At 46.1% G+C, this 16,975-nt stretch overlaps 2 protein-coding genes across 6 annotated transcripts in view; both read right to left on the reverse strand.

The window, feature by feature from the left end:
• Window positions 1–4,653, reverse strand: part of LOC115459083 (disintegrin and metalloproteinase domain-containing protein 15-like) — a 38,683-nt gene extending 34,030 nt beyond the window's left edge. For all 5 annotated transcript variants that reach the window (XM_030188947.1, XM_030188948.1, XM_030188950.1 and 2 more), the window contains exon 1: window positions 4,300–4,653. In XM_030188947.1, the coding sequence (XP_030044807.1) occupies window positions 4,300–4,408 (109 nt within the window). In that variant the 5' untranslated portion in view covers window positions 4,409–4,653. The remainder of the gene's footprint in view (window positions 1–4,299) is intronic.
• Window positions 4,654–5,831: 1,178 nt separating this feature from the next.
• Window positions 5,832–16,975, reverse strand: part of LOC115459085 (E3 ubiquitin-protein ligase DCST1-like) — a 40,914-nt gene continuing 29,770 nt past the window's right edge. The window contains exons 9-19 of the mRNA XM_030188952.1: window positions 16,699–16,909; window positions 16,164–16,307; window positions 13,812–13,933; window positions 12,639–12,796; window positions 11,699–11,798; window positions 10,164–10,259; window positions 9,698–9,824; window positions 9,414–9,530; window positions 9,016–9,158; window positions 6,853–6,966; window positions 5,832–6,277 (exon numbers count right to left, since the gene is read on the reverse strand). Coding sequence (XP_030044812.1) covers window positions 6,029–6,277; window positions 6,853–6,966; window positions 9,016–9,158; window positions 9,414–9,530; window positions 9,698–9,824; window positions 10,164–10,259; window positions 11,699–11,798; window positions 12,639–12,796; window positions 13,812–13,933; window positions 16,164–16,307; window positions 16,699–16,909 — 1,581 coding nt within the window. The 3' untranslated portion in view covers window positions 5,832–6,028. The remainder of the gene's footprint in view (window positions 6,278–6,852; window positions 6,967–9,015; window positions 9,159–9,413; window positions 9,531–9,697; window positions 9,825–10,163; window positions 10,260–11,698; window positions 11,799–12,638; window positions 12,797–13,811; window positions 13,934–16,163; window positions 16,308–16,698; window positions 16,910–16,975) is intronic.

The following is a 16,975-nucleotide window of genomic DNA, read 5'->3' on the forward strand; positions in this document are numbered from 1 at the left end:
ATCAGACATGGCCATTGTTTAAAGATATCATTGTGGAAGCCCAGACCAAACGTATTTCATGTATTCACAAAAGTGGGGGGAAAAAAAGAGAAAACGACAGCCAGCGTGGCTAAAAGGTGAAATGAAAGAGGGTATTAAGAGACAAAACAGCATCCTTCAAAGAATGGAAAAAGGATCCAAATGAAGAAAATAAGAAGCAACATAAGTAGTATCAAGCTACATGCCAAGCACTGTTAAAGAAGGCTAAAAGAGAACATGAAAGAGACAAAAACTCATAGTAACGCCTTTTTCGAGTACAACAGAAGCAGAAAGCTTGTGAGGGAATCCGTGGGATTGTTAGATCATGAAGGAGGAAATGGGGTGCTCAGGGAGGACAAGGCCATAGCGGAGAGACTGAATGAATTCTTTGCTTCAGTCTTTACGAAAGAAGGTGTAAGAGATCTACCCTGTATCGGAAATGGTGTTCAAAGGTGAAGATGCAGAAGAACTGAAAGAAGTCTCAGTGTACCTGGAAGACCTACTGAGACAAATTGACAAGTTAGAGAGTGATAAATCACCTGGACCAGATGGCATACACCCCAGGGTACTGAAAAAACTCACACATCAAATTACTGATCTGTTGTAAGTCGTTAAAATTGTCCTTAGTACCTGAAGACTGGAGGGTGGCCAAGTTAACGCTGATTTTTTTTTTTAAGGGCTCTAGGGTGATCCAGGAAATTACAGACTGGTATGCCTGACTTCAGTGCTGGGGAAAATAGAGGAAAACTATTATAAAGAATAGGATTTATTTTTATTTTATTTATTTTTGTTACATTTGTACCCCGCGCTTTCCCACTCATGGCAGGCTCAATGCGGTAGGCAATGGAGGGTTAAGTGACTTGCCCAGAGTCACAAGGAGCTGCCTGTGCCGGGAATTGAACTCAGTTCCGCAGTTCCCCAGGACCAAAGTCCACCACCCTAACCACTAGGCCACTCCTAGTGGTTGAATTGGACAGAAAAGTCTACCAATTTGCTTCATTTCTTTGAAGGCATAAATAAACATGTGGATAAAGGTGAGCCAGTTGATGTACTGTACCTAGATTTTCAAAAAGCTTTGACAAAGTTCCTTATGAGAGACTCCTGAGAAAATTAAAAAGTCATAGGAGGCAATGTCCTTCTGTGGATTAGGAATTGGTTATTGGACAGAAAACAGAGGATAGGGTTAAATGGCCATTTCTCTCAATGGATGAGGGTGAATAGTGGAGTACCCCAGCGATCTACACCAGGACCAGTGCTCTTTAACATATTTATAAATAATCTGGAAAAATTGAACGACAAGTGAGGTGATTAAATTTGCAGATGACACAAAACTATTCAAAGTTGTCAAAACACATGCGGATTGTGAAAAATTGAATGAAGACCTTGAGAAGCTGGAAGGCTGGGCACCCAAATGGCAGATGAAATTTAATGTAGACAAATGGAAAGTGATGCACTTTGGGAAGAATAATCGGAACCATAGTTATGCTAGGGTCCAGCACTCAAGAAAAAGATCTCGGTATCATTGTAGACAATATGCTGAAATGTTTTGCTCAGTGTGCAGCGGCAGCCAAAAAACAAAAAAAAGCCGCTAAGAATTATTAGGAAAGGGATGGAAAATAAGACCAAGACTATAATGCTTCCGTATCGCTCCATGGTGTGACCTCACCTTGAGTATTGTGTTCAGTTCTGGTTGCCGTATCTCATAAAAGATATAGCGGAATTAGAACAAGTTCAAAGAACAGCGACCAAAATGATAAAGGGGGATGGAACTCCTCCCATATGAGGTTAGGGCTTTTCAGCTTGGAAAAGAGGTGGCTGAGGGGAGATATTATTGCGGTCTACAAAATTCTGAGTGGTGTAGAACGGGTAGAAGTGAATCGATTTTTTACTCTTTCAAAAAGTACAAAGATCAAGGGACACTCAATGAAGTTATACGGAAATACTTTTAAAACAAATAGGAGGAAACATTTTTTCACTCAAAAAAAATAGCTAAACTCACTGCCGGAGAATGTAGTAACAGCAGTTAGCATATTTGGTTTTAAAACAGGTTTGGACAAGTTCCTGGAGGAAAAGTCCATAGTCTGCTATTGAGACAGACATGGGGAAGCCACTGCTTGCCCTGGGATCGGTAGCATGGAGTGTTGCTACTGTTTGGGTTTCTGCCAGGTACTTGTGACCTGGATTGGCCACTGTTAGAAGCAGAATACTGGGCTCGAAAGACCACTGGTCTGACCCAGAATGGTTATGTTATGTTTTTGGTTACTGGATAAGCTAACATGTTTATATAATAAAAGGTTGAAAAAATTAGAGCTACTACCTTTGGGCAGAGACTCGTCAACACAACAGACTCAAGAAGCAACTTTAGAAGAAAACACTGAATGTCGTCAATTTACTTTTTACAATACTCAGTACAGAGGACCATCATTTTCTCGTGTGGGGTGGTGGAGGCAAAGCTTTGGCATCACCCTCTTCCTAGACCATCCCAAGATCTCTTCCTCAAGCATTAAAGAGACTATGATAGCTGGGGATTTAACGTCTTGAACCCCCCCCCTGTTCCAAATGCTGATGAAATTGCATACTTCAACTTTTAAGGTGACAGCGAGGGCTGAGAGCCTAACACCTGGCTACATTCTCTGTTACAAATTCTTCCCAATGTGTCTCAGCGGCATCCACAGTCACCAAGACAGACAGAGGCAACAGGAACCAGTTTTACCAGCCCAGATGACATGTGCTGCTCACACCCAAACAGCTGAACACCCCAACCATCCATCCAGCAGCAGGTACGGATGCCTCCACACAAAAGTGGGATGGGCCCACAATCCTGGCTGGATAAGTGGAGGTCTCAATTAAATATAAATACCCCCAAATGCAACCCAACCACATCCACAAAGACCCCCCTACCCCAGGACCGAAAGGAACAGAATGACTCGTGTTACCAGAGCAGGTACCCCATCAACCCATCCCACCTTGCAATGGGTGGCTACACAGCTCAAGCTTTCCCCTACTGGCGTTCTCCATTTCCCACAAAGGGATGGAAAATTCAGGAGATGCGTGGTGTGGACAACTGGGAGAGGAGCAGGTAAGACTTACCATCTCCCTCCAGGTCAGCTTAGACCTTTAGATACATAGTAGATGACGGCAGAAAAAGACCTGCACGGTCCATCCAGTCTGACCAACAAGATAACTCATATTTGCTGCTTTTTGTGTATACCCTACTTTGATTTGTACCTGTGCTCTTCAGGGCACAGACCGTATAAGTCTGCCCAGCACTATCCCCGCCTCCCAACCACCAGCCCCACTTCCCAACCACCTGCTCTGGCACAGACCGTATAAGTCTGCCCAGCACTATCCTCACCTCCCAACCACCAGCTCTGCCTCCCAACCACCGGCTCTGGCACAGACTGTACAAGTCTGTCCAGCACTATCCCCGCCTCCCAACCACCAGTCCCGCTTCCCACCACCGGCTCTGGCACAGACCGTATAAGTCTGCCCAGCCCTATCCCCGCCTCCCAACCCGCTAAGAACTCATGCAAGTCCCTGCAAGAGCCGCCGATTGCAAGGTCGCTTCCCTCCTGCAACCATCTGCAACCTTCTGCCTCGCGCCAGCCCTGATTCCGGGATAACGCAGGATAGAAATCTGTTAAATAAAATGATCAGACTGAGCCAGTCCTGGTTCTGCCCTATGAAATGCCTGGATTTGGAAATCTGCGGGGAAAATCAAAAGCACAAACCCTTGCGGTGAGGCAAAAGCACCATCAGATCTGCCCGTTCTGTGGACCCAAACATTAGAGGTGCTATGCTATCCCCCTTTGGGACCCCTAGGACTGTCTATGAGAACCATTATCAGTAGAGAACCAGAAGATCCTTTATCAGTCTATCCTGGGAAATTCCTTTATTAACAGGAATGAAGAGAATCAAAGAAGGAAAAGGGGTGACACTGCTAGTGAGGGAATGGGATCTTGCCAGGTATTTGTGACCTGGATTGGCCACTGTTGGAAACAGGATGTTGGGCTTGATGGACCTTTGGTCTGTCCCCTCTCCAATTTCTGCACCTAAAAAGTGTATGTGCAGTACCCAGTTTGTACCCCCACCCACATGTAACTATGCAAAGCCACCTCTATGCAGAACCAACATTGTAGCAGGTGAGTGTTGCTGGTCCCGGTTCTACCAGAGCCAGGACCAGCTACACTTCACTGAGAGTGGGAAGGAGAGGACTAAAGGGGAGGGACGGTGGGGTTGGAGGAGGAAGGGGTTTCTGATCCACCTGTAGCTGCTTCTTACCTGCTCTTTGGGTCGGGTCCTCGGACCATCTGGATCCTCGGTGGGCACCATCCTCCCCCCTCGCCCAGCACAGCCAGCACAAGACCAGTAACCCGCAGGTCCTCTCCATGTTCAGCCAGTCCCACGGGCAGGGGGGGCACCTGCACCCCGACCTCCTCCCTCAATCAGTGCCGGCAGGGGGGCAGCCTCACATCACGCACAGCTCCAGCGCCCTCCCCCTCAGGCCGAGGCATGATCTGAGCCCCCCACCCCGCTAAGAACTCATGCAAGTCCCTGCAAGAGCCGCTGATTGCAAGGTCGCTTCCCTCCTGCAACCTTCTGCCTCGCGCCAGCCCTGATTCCGGGCACCGCCGTAGCGTCACCGCAGGCAGAGGGAGGGAGGCGGAGCCTAGGAAGGCGGGGCAAGGAAGAGGGGGAGGGAGGGGCGTGGCTAAGGGCCTGAGTGACGGCCGACCGGCGAAGGGGCTTTACCTGCGTGACTCTGCCACCTTCACCCCACTGCACACGTACTAACCCCAGAAATGAGGGGACTGGGAGATCACAGCCCCCATCAGGGGTGCAACGATGACCCGGAGCCTTTAAGATCTCGCCCAGGGCAGTCATTTTCCATGCAAACATTTTTAAAAACCTTGTTAAGCTCCAGGGACAGGCACCCCAAAGTGCAGGCATGGGCCCCAAAGATGCACTCTGGTCTACTTTGAGCAAGGTTGGGTGGGGCAGGGCAATTGCCCTTTATGCACCCTCATAACACAGCCCTGCCAGGACAACCATCTTCCAGATGCAAGACTCTTGCAAAAATAAAAAACCTTTGCCAAGCTTCAGGGAGAGCCAACACCAAGGTGAACATCAAGGTACAGTGTGACTTCGGAAAAAAACACACACACACACTTTCTGAAGACTGTAAAAAGTTGCCTTGTGCAGGGGTGTGCTGGTAAATTTTTAACAACGGGCTCTCTCTCCGGGCATAGCCGGCCCTGAAATTTGGGGGGGGGGGGGGAATACATGCCTCTCTCTCCCCTCCCTTGTGCGGGCACGCTAGGCATACCTTTACCGAGCCCTACCAGCCAATAAATGGACTGCCACCATTCTCTGCTGCTTGTTTCTGGTTCTGAGCAGCATGATGGAACCTTCTTGCGCTTGCATGAAAAGTCCCAGCCTGCTGCTCAGAGCTGGAAACAAGGAGCGGGGAGCAGCAGCAGTCTATTTACTTGGCTGGCAGGGCTCAGCATCCCCACCAGCAAAGTAAAAGAGAATTCAGCAGGGGGACCAAGCCCACATTTTGGGAGCCAGTTGTTAAAGTAGCCATGGAGGGCCCTACTTTAACAAGCGGCTCCCAAAATTCTTAAAAACTTAACAAACGGCTCTCGCGAGCCCGTGAGAGCCTGCTCCAGCACACCACTGGCCTTGGGCCACCTTCACATTCATCCAGGGCCATGCAGACTCCACAAGTCTTTCTCAGATGCAATGCAACAAACCCACAGCAACAGAGGCAGTATGACAGCTTTTTATTAGAATAAACATAGGCACCCACAGTATCAGCAGACCTGGAATAAAAAGTCAAACTTTGTACAGATTTATACAGGACAGAAAATAACACATCTATCGTTTGAAAAATGTATGTTCAGTAAATGGAGGCCAGGTCAATATTTTAAAATGCTGGCGGGCTCTACGTAGCATCTTGCATACTCTGCATTGATCCAAAGCCTGAGCTGTAATTTGCATCCAGGCTTTAATTGGCATAGCGAGTGTCGTGCTCGCTGTCACTGTCTGCAGAGATGAAGCCGTCGTAGGGTGTGCAGGCAAAGCAGAATTGCTTCATATCACTCCAGCAGGAGGCGCAGTACACAGCCCCACAGGAGGGGGTCTTACACATCCAGGATGTCTTGGACTGGACCCTGTCACACACCATGCAGCGTCGCCTTAGGAACCTCCGCAGGAAGGGACAATAGTGGTACAGGTTACCTACCATACCCCGGGCCTGGAAAAAAAGGAAGGAGGCCACAGTTACTCATCTGACAAGATTTCTCCTTATGCTTCTTCCATGGTCCACCTTTAGGGGAAATGCACACTCCAGTGAGGAGATGAACCTGGCACCTAACAGCACTATTTGCATTCCCAGGAGTACCAAGTTGAAATAGCAGGCTCTACGTTAAGTTAATGTAGAGCTAAGAAGTGTATCTGTGTATCTCTAAGATATCCCAGGATTGGACCAGACTCTGGTGAAGTAAGAGTTCAGCATTTCAAAATGTGTGTGTCTCTTCTTTGTGGAAACTGCTGCTCCTTCAAATAACTTTCCTATCTACTTGGGATAAAGCCAGGCCAGGCGGAAGGGGAAGGATAGACAGGGAAGCAGTAGTTAGCTCCGGTGGTCCCTCAGGGTCCAAGGATAGACCATTAGCTAGGCCCTCCACCTCTTCCTCTGTGGGATAATTTTCTAATGGCATTCACTACGCTCCCATCCCTGGCTTATAACCTCTCATGGTTGCTCTCTGCCAACGGTACCACACTGGCACCCCTCAGCCCCAAAAGACTGTACTGCAGTACAGTACTTACAAGAAGTTTGCTGATACGGGCTCTCCTCATTATCCTCTTCCTCTGGAACTTGATGTAGGAAATCCTCTTCCGCATGGTCTCATTGTAGAGGAACAGAACCCTCCGTTTTTCTCTCTGAGAAAACAAAAGGATTGCAGAAGAGAGAAACCCATGAAAGGACGCCCCAGGCAGAAAAAGTGGTGGAACACAGGGATCCTCATGGGTCCCACAGCCCGCTTCTCAGGAGCAAAGCTGAGGTTCAGTTGAGTAATCCGTCAAGAGCAGGGGATCTCTACCACTATTAAATGTATGAGACTGACTACAGCTCCTCACAATTCGTACCATCATGCTTAATAAAATGTTTCCTAGATGATCTTCTCCTTTTCGTTCTGGCCGTGATCACCACCAGACTCTCGGAACTTGGAAGGTCATTGTTCCACCATACTAGAAACATGCAATCATGCAATCATAAGGCCGAAGCTTAAAGATCGTACTCAACCAGTCACAAATTGCCAATGGCTACTATCCCATTGCCAACCTCCTATTTGTTGCAAAAATTACTAAATCCGTAGTAAACTCTCAACTTCAAGATTTCATTGACAAGACAAATGCACTACATCCTAACAAAACTGGCTTCAGACACCAGCTCTGCTGGCATTGCAACATACATTCGTTACTACCTTGACCAGTCCAAGCCAGTTTTACTCCTCTCTCTGGACCTTTCTCAGATTTTGATATATATAGTTGATCACACTATTCTTCTGGACAGACTAAGCCATCTCGGATTCAAAGGCACGGCTCTCATCTGGTTCTCATCCTACCTTTCGAATCACTCTTCTGCACGCCAACACACCAACGTGCTATCAGCATCTTTTTCACCATCTGCTGGAGTACCAGAAGGATCCTTCTTAGCCCCTACTGTTTTGAACATATTCCTCGCACCCCACTCAACTTTCACGCAGTCTTTAGATCTCACAGATTATATATAAATGCTGATGACGTCCAGATAGTTTGCCCTCTGGACCCTACTGGCTCCCAACTGACTGGCTGATGAAAAACAAACTCATCCTACACCCTGAAAAATCAAAATGTGTCCTTTTCCCCAATAAAGTTAAGGACCTTTGTAGACTATGACTAATACAGAACACTGCTATGAAACTGATCTTAGGCACCGAGAAATTTGACCATGCAATCCCCCTTCTAAAAGCAGCTCACTGGTTACCTGTAACCCACGGCATCACTTACAAAATTCTACTTCTAGTTTAAGGTCTTACAATCTGGTCATTCTCCATATCTTTTTCGGATCTTAAGCCCCTACTGCCCAACTAGTATGATGAGATCACTACAGCAAAATGCCTACACACTCCCTCTTTTAGGGAAATTGTATACGACAGCACACGAAGCACCATCTTTTCAGTCCAAGGCCCTGAGCAGTCTTTCGGTTACAATCTTCGTTGCAACAATTTAAAACGAACCTCAAAGCCCTTTCTGTTTATGAGTGCTTCCAACTAACCCTTCTCCTTGATTTTCAAGGATCACTGGGGCCAGCCTGGACCACACAGTTCCCCCTCCCCCACACACTCATGTAGTTCTGTCCTCAGCCCATCTATTCTGTCACCTAGTCTCTTTACTTTCCCCTCTAAATTACAATGTAAGTTGGTGTGTTGGTGTGTTGGCGTGCAGAAGAGTGATTCGAAAGGTAGGATGAGAACCAGACGAGAGCCGTGCCTTTGAATCCGAGATGGCTTAGTCTGTCCAGAAGAATAGTGTGATCAACTATATATATCAAAATCTGAGAAAGGTCCAGAGAGAGGAGTAAAACTGGTTTGGACTGGTCAAGGTAGTAACGAATGTATGTTGCAATGCCAGAACAGCTGGTGTAGAGGAGTAGCCTAGTGGTTAGTGCAGTGGACTTTGATCCTGGGGAACTGAGTGCAATTCCCACTGCAGCTCCCTCTGACTCTGGGCAAGTCAAGTAACCCTCCATTGCCCCTGGTACAAAATAAATACCTGAATATATGTAAACCGCTTTGAATGTAGTTCCAAAAAAAAAACCTCAGAAAAGTGGTATATCAAGTCCCATTTCCCTCAGATAACTTTGTTCATGGGCGGGATAGCAAATCTTTAATAAATCTGGAAACTTGGATCTCCTGGGATACCATTGAGGAGTGGTGACTAGTTTACCTTTGGGAAGTAGAAGGAGGTCACAACTCTTCGGAGACGGCATATATACACCTGGAGAAAGGTGAGCAGGAGGAGGCAGACCATGGGAAGGCTTGAGTGCAAGTAGTCCTTGGAGGACATGGCGTGAGGCTTTGGAAGGCAATCTGAAGGAGACAACAGAGAGAGTCATCCATGAGATGCAATGGGGAAGGGAGTACTGAAGTCAGAGGCTCTCAGAGAGACTGCTAATGACAAACACTGGCTGAGAGAGTGCTGACAAAAAGAGGTACAGGCCTTTTTCACTCCCTGTTTAGGGTGCCTTTTCTGTACATGGGTTCAGAGTTTATTGCAGAACTTAAGCCCAGATTCAGCTGGGCTAGGATGTGGGATTTCCTCTTCAGAAAGGGTCCCAAACTTACGAAGGTTGTTGGACTCCACTGTCATCTCAGAAGAGGTGTTCAAAGCTCCAATGGTACCACGTAGAAGTTTTGCCAACAATCCGGTACCTCCAACGTGAATCTCGAGGTGGTGTCGGCCTATTATGGAAAAAGAAAAAAGACAGAGGGGATTAGTGTAGATATACAGGGACACAGGCAGCAGGGAAGCTGACCACCTGTCACCACAGGGGCAAGGCAGCACGTGCAGGAACTCAACTGGGACATTGACAAGTCCCCCACACCCAGAAAGAGCCCTTTCTGCTCACTTGTGAATTCGTATTGAATGAAGGAATGCTTGTGTATGAGCTTGAACAGCTTGTAGAGAATGTAATCTGTGCCACAGAGGATGGAGAGCAGGATTGCCAGTGGGAGAGTGTGTATTAGTGACAGGACCTGCAAAAAGAAGGGGGGAGGGCAGTTAGACTAGGAAAATGAGAGAGAGAGAGTCTCTGTTCCCTCAATCCATCATTTAGTCATTCATTACAAGATGCAAAGGAGTGACGCAGTCCTTAGGAGTCCCTTCCTTACACTCTGTACCCCACTATTGAACATTTTTTTATTGCTATACGTCCAGGTTAAACTTGCTTTAGGTGAATTTCTTCAAAATGGTGGTAAATTAATCCCAATAAATCTTGCATCTCAGTTCCCTCCCAGTGGTTCGCTTGTCAACATGAGCTTCCTTTCTGTACTGACCCCAGTCTGGTGTTCCCTCAGCATTTGAAAAGTCCTCACCGTGCTCATCACCTCAGGCCCCTGAACTTTAGGGGACAGTGGGAAGATAAAGTTCGAAGTCTCTCCGTTCCTCAGGGGCAACAGTGTGCGCTTTTTCTGTAAGAAATCAGAGAGAGTGAGCAAACATCAGAGACACACCCGCAGCAAGCGGCCTATTTGCTCTGCTTTTTAAATAGTCGTTTTATTATTCTTCCAAGTAGTACATACAGAGCGGCGGTTTAGAAAAGGGGATTCTTAGTGGAGGAGTAGCCTAGTGGTCAGTGCAGCGGACTTTGATCCTGGGGAACTGGGTTCAAATCCCACTGCAGCTCCTTGTGACTCTGGGCAAGTCACTTAACCTTCCATTGCCTCAGGTACAAATAAGTATCTGTACATACTATGTAAACTGCTTTGATTGTAGTTGTAAAAACCATTGAAAGGCGGTATATCAAGTCCCATTCCCTTTCCCTTTAGTACACAAAACAAACAGCTTTATACAAGACACCACAGATTTTCTGAACAAATTGAAAAATATCAAGCTGCTTCCAGTCACAATGGATGTAGACTCACAATACAGCAACGTTCCCCATGCAGATGGCATAGCTACATGTGATAAATTCCTAAAAACATCCACCTTGGACCACCAATTCACACCAGGAACTATTACAAAATTTATCAAATTAATTCTAACTCACAATTATTTCCATTTCAAATAATATTATTTATCTGCAAATCATGGGTACTGCTGTGGGCACCAGGATGGCACCACAATATGCAAACCTTTTCATGGTAAAACTGGGAAAGACGTTTTTCAGTACACAGCATACTAAACCCCTAAAATACTACCAGTATATTAATGACATTTTTATGATTTGGACTGAGGGAGAAGAGACTCAAACAATTTTGCACTTTTCAATGCATATCATCCCTCAATCAAATTCAAACTTGAATGACTCCACAGAAAAAGTCAACTTTCTAGACACCACAGTCTCTATCAACAATAGCTATATAAAAACATCTATATACCAGAAACCAACTGACAGATGCAGCTGGCCTTCCGACAACCACCAAACAAAAATGAGTGAAAATAAAACTCCCAAAAGAAACTGAAAAAGAGAACGACACATGTCCCTGGAAGATATCAAGTTGCACATTATAAACCATAACATTATTCTGCCTTCTCAACCTCTGATCACCCTTCCATCTCTCCACCCCACCCACCCACCCCCCCATGAGACTGTCATTGGAATGCTTTTATGGTTCATAGGTATATTCAGATATATGTCATTTGCTCATTTCTGAATTTCTGATCTGAAGTTGTTGAAAGGAAGTTGTTCAAGCAAGCAATACACTAGAGCAGACACTAATAGCTCTGCTTGCACATGAGAATGTGAGTGGGAGGAAAGTAGAGTTTTAAGCCACAGAAGGTACTTACCTTATTTTGCATGGACATGTTGGAGGCATAGGGGCCGAGCTCAATACCTGCTGGGCTGACCAGCTGGAGGCACAGAGGACAGGCTACCCTGCTTTACTTCCAGCACCAGGCTCTCACCCACCTGCTTTTTTCGGCGAGCGTCAATCTGTCTGAAGTAGGTTGTGATGTAAATATTATCATGGCGAATGTCCGCGTTGTAGTTGTTGGCATAGGAGAAAGCACTGTAGGAGGGAAAAGAAATGAGACCCCAGAGAAGATGGCTGAAATCCCTTCAGTATATGTAGAGATACACAGCAGAGCCCAAGACTGATATAATGTTCCTCCTCTCCTTTTCCTCCCTCCAGCCCTCCTTCTTACCACCTTCTCCTCTTCCTACTCCGTCCTTTCCTTACCTTTTGTATTTTACCTAGATCTCTACTCTGAAACATCTGTCTGTCCCCAGAGTAAAAGGCTGGGCCTAGCAGATGTTTCTGATCATCAGTGTAGCCGCATCTCTCTGATTTACCAAGACTGGGAGAAGTTACAACTTTTAGGATTTGCTAAAAACTGGTAACATGAATTCCTACATCAGCTGTTCTTGTAATTGTGGACTAAACTTATACAATGCAGGGAAAGTTCTGCTGCTCTGAGCATGCTGGTCACTCTTTATCAGCACATATAAACCGTGCACACGAGACCAGAAATGCATGTATGCCAGCAGAGGAACATGGAGACACCAGAGGAATGAATTAATTCTAAAATCCAAACAAACTCAAATGCTCCAATCCTGATGCCCATCCCAAAGTATGCTGGGATTTGCAGAGTTTGTATTTGTTTGTTTGTTTTTAGGAAAACCACGAGACCCAGAAGGCCCAGAGACGAGGTGTTCAGGACATAGGAGCTGGCTCTGTGGGTGCTTGAGCACCCCCAATATTGAGAAAATTCCATGTGTCTGTCCTGGGAGGGGTTATTTCCATTGGGTTTAGCACCCCCAATAATTTTAAAAAGTTGGCTCCTATGGTCCAGGACAGGTGAACTCATGGCTCCCCTTCCCAGGGAAGAGAATTACAAGAGTTACTCACGAGCAGAAGAGAAAAATGAAGCTGCAGGAGGCCAGGACCTGGATAACAGCCAATATACTGTTGAAACGGCTTTTCCGAATCTCGATGGCATCTTGGATGTCATCGCTCAGCTTTGCCTTGGTGATGTTGACTCCCACGATCGTACTCTGCTCCTTTTTCTACCAGGGAGAGACCAAAAGAGTGAGACAAGACCAGAAGGGCAGCAAGAGAAGCACAGAGATCCAGAGGTCGAAACACACAGAAAGAGCAAAAGAGACGGCCTGGTAGATAGACACGAGAGCACAGGAAGACATCTGAGAGCTGAAGGTCCTCCATACTTGACAGCCACACAGATGAATCCAATACTCAGGCAGAATTGTGACCGAAGATCAGGTGGCTGTGTGGATGAAAAGTCCGTGTGTACAGACAAATAAGAGTGTAAATAACGGACTATTGGCTTGTTTTTCTGGTATTGTGTTCCAAGAGTACATCAGGTATAACTGCTCTATGTGGTTGGTATCCTGTCCGACTGCCCTGTTTGTGATACCAGTATTAATCATGAAAGAGTATAACCTGGACGGAGGTGGGTCTTTATCTGCTGTCATTTACTATTAGGTACCTGAGTATATTTCTGAAACTAACATAGATGTGGAATTATGTCCACCTAACAAGTCAGACTCCACCCACAAACACCTCTTTGTGCGGTTCAAACATCTGGACTTTCAAGCACTAAAATCCATGGAAGTGATTCAGGAACCTCTGATTTACCTATGTGGATTCCAGTTGAACCTTTGAAAAGTTTTCCCTTCACAGCCTAGATGTGACCAGTCCAGCACTACCAATACCAACACAATACTTATAGACCGCTGCACTGCCCTAAAAGGGTCTAGTGTGGTTTACATCATTTCAAACAATCCAATATAAGCAAAATACAGTCTAAATACAGCAAATTCACTTAGTGGGAAACAAAATTCGCCATGCCTCGTAGTCAGAGGCCTTCTATCAGGACAGTAATGGGAAAAAGATAACAACTTATCAAACCAACAAGGACGCTTCCTTCTAGGCTGAGTTGGAAGCTCTGTAAGACCTCTGGTCAGGGTGGGCAGAGCTGAATCTGGGATTGGGGTGGGGACAAGGCATGTCTGAGAAATAAGAAGGGAAGCAGAAGGCTGGTTTTAATACCACACCACGTACTTGTACGGAGACTTCAGTAGTGAAAGACTGTGTCAAGTTTACCACAGTCTTGTTGACGTTGTCATAGGTCTGCCCAAAGTTTCCTGCAACTGGAATGCGGTTCTTGCACCATTTTGTCATCACTAGGGAGTAATCGTAAGAAAAGCCACTGAGAGATGAGGACCATCAAAGGCAACCCACAATAAAAAAAAGGGAACAAGCATATGTTTTTGCTGAAACACAGCTGTGTCGGGTCATATAATTGATGGTGATTCAGCTGTTCAGTCAAATACTTCCTATGAAACTCTAATTACCCCTTCATTCATTCGTCTGTCCATTCTGGTGTTAGGAAAGTACAACAAGTAAAACTAAGAGGAAAAGCAGGCTGGTAAGGTTCTCTAAAGAAATAGCTGAAAAGGTAAGGAAAAGGCATTCGTGAAAATACAAAAGATCTCAGTGTGGCAGTGTGAGACTCAAAGGTGAAAGGGAGGAATACGTAGAAGTTAATAAAGATATGGTAGAATTGCTTAACCAATATTTCTATTCCGTGTTCATAGCTGAAGAGCCGGGAGCCAGGACCACAAAAGACAAACCAAATAGGAACGGAGGGGTGGTAGTCCCTGAACAATTTTCAGAGCTGGCTAAACTAAAGGTGGACAAAGCAATGGGGCCAGATGGCATGCATCCGAAGGTACTGAAGGAACTTAGGAAGTTCTAACAGTTCCACTGGCTGACCTTTTCAATGCTTCTCTAGAGTCAAGAGTGGTCCCGGAGGACTGGAGAAGAGCAGATGTGGTGGTCCCTCGCCACAAAAGCGGAAGTAAAGAAGAGGTTGGGAACTACAGGCTAATTAGTCTGACCTCTGTGGTGAGTAAATTAATGGGAACACTTCTAAAACAGAAGAGGGGGTCATTTCCGGAATCCAGTGGATCGCAGGACTCGAGGCAGCAAGCTTTTACTAGAGGTAGGACTTGTCAGACAAATCTGATTAATTTCTTTGGGTGACTAGAGAGTTGGATTGGGGACAGCACGAGATGCAACATCCTTAGATGTCAACAAAGCCTTTAACACAATTCTGCAAAGGCAACTTATAAATAAACTGAATGCCTTTTTGCGGATGATTCCAAAATCTGCAAAAAGGGTAGATACCCGTGATGGTGTGGCTAACATGAGGAGGGACCTAGTGAAGATTTAAGAATGGTCCAGAATTTAGCAGCCAAGAGTTAATGCTAAAAAAACGTAGGGTCATGCAAACACTGAGGGGTCATGCAAACACTGGTACGGTTTAGGGTGTGAAGTGCTTGTGTGTAGAAAAGAGGAGTGTAACTTGGGCTAATCATATCTGATGATCTTACAATAGCCAAACAGGTAGAAAAGGTGCCAGTGAAAGCCAGAAGGACGCTTGGGTGCATAGGGAGAGGAACGGTTAGTAGGGAAAAGGAGGTGATGACGCATCTGTTTGAGTCTCTGGCAAGACCTCATTTAGAGTACTGTGTATAATTCAGGAGACCACACCTTCAAAAAGATAAACAGGATGGAGTGGGTCAAAGCACGTGTGCACAGACTTAAAGATCTCAATGTCTATACTTTAGAAGAAAGGCAGGAGAGAGGAGATATGATAGAGACGTTTAAATACCTACATGGTATGAATGCACAAGATGTGAGTCTCTTTCAGTTGAAAAGAAACTCCGGAATGAGGGGGCATAGGATGAAGGTGAAAGGTAACAGACTCAGGAGAAATCTCAGGAAATACTTCCTCATGGAAAGGGTCATTGATGCATGGAACAGCCTCCCGGTGGAGGTGGTGGAGACGAAGACTGCATCTGAATTCACGAAAGCTGGGGACAAGTGCACAGGATCTGTAAGGGAGAGGAAGGGATAGTAGATGGGATGGATGGACAGACAGGTCATATGGTCTTTATCTGCCTTTATTTTCTCTGTTTCCATATCTATCACAGCCATCCCGCTGTTCATGTATCAGTGTCACTGTTCAGCCATTCATTCCACTAATTACCTATCTGTCCATCCACCTTCCCATTCACCCATTTATTTCAGCCACCCATTTCTCCAATTCACTCTTCTTTCCCTAATGCATCTTTTTGTCTTTTATTTTCTAAAATTCATTCCTATATGTGCCTTGTCCAGTGCACCAGAAAAATCTCTCCTCCTAAAGCTAAAAGTACACAGGAGACGTCAGAGAGAGTGAGTGAGAGAGAGAGAAGAGGAGAGGAACGGAAGGGAGGTAAGAAAGCCAGAAGAGCTGAGAGACCTGTTAAAGCCCTTTGTTAGAATTTTCCACTATCAGTTTCTGTTCTTAAAATAATGAGTACCCTAGGCTGCATTTTCTCTCAGGTGCAAGGTGACGTCACTCACAGCGGGTCAGGTAGCAGAGGAACTTGAACCGCATGGGTAGGCAGAGCAGATGGCTAATCAAAGGTATGAAGATGGTCCTCAGACAAGCATCGTACTTCTCATCAAACCAGGTGCGGCAGCGCTGAATGGCCTGTTCAGCAACATCTGGGCAAGGGAAAGAAGGAGAGATGAGAACAAAGTACTGTGTACCTCACGCACCCCTGGGGTATCCAGGCTCTCAGGTGAGGGGATACTCACACTCTCTGGACTGACACGTGAGGGGATACTCATGCTTCCCAGGTCTCTCAGGTGAGGGGATACTCACACTCTCTGGACTGATACGTGAGGGGATACTCATGCTTCCCAGGTCTCTCAGGTGAGGGGATACTCACACTCTCTGGACTTTCACGTGAGGGGATACTCATGCTTCCCAGGTCTCTCAGGTGAGGGGATACTCACACTCTGGACTGACACGTGAGGGGATACTCGTGCTTCCCAGGTCTCTCGGGTGAGAGGATACTCACACGCATGCTTTTTGAAGTGACAGGTTACTCACATTCACAACGCATCTTTGTTTTCAGTTCAAAGATTTTCTGAGTGGACAGTGCAGGACTCTTTCTCTTCATCATCCTCCCCTCCACCTCCTTCCTCTCCTCTTCCTGTTCTTTGCGCAGGTCGTAGCCGTCTTGGCTAGTGATTGTGTCTCTAACCGCAATGAACTTCCCTGAGACATCCTTCACTTCACTGTTGAAATTCTTCCCTCCCCTCTGTGGAGTGACAGGAGTCAGACTGAGAATCATATTTTAAGCCCCAGCCTCTTCAACCTTTACTGA

Source organism: Microcaecilia unicolor, unplaced genomic scaffold, assembly GCF_901765095.1.
Source record: "Microcaecilia unicolor unplaced genomic scaffold, aMicUni1.1, whole genome shotgun sequence".
NCBI lineage: Eukaryota > Metazoa > Chordata > Amphibia > Gymnophiona > Siphonopidae > Microcaecilia > Microcaecilia unicolor.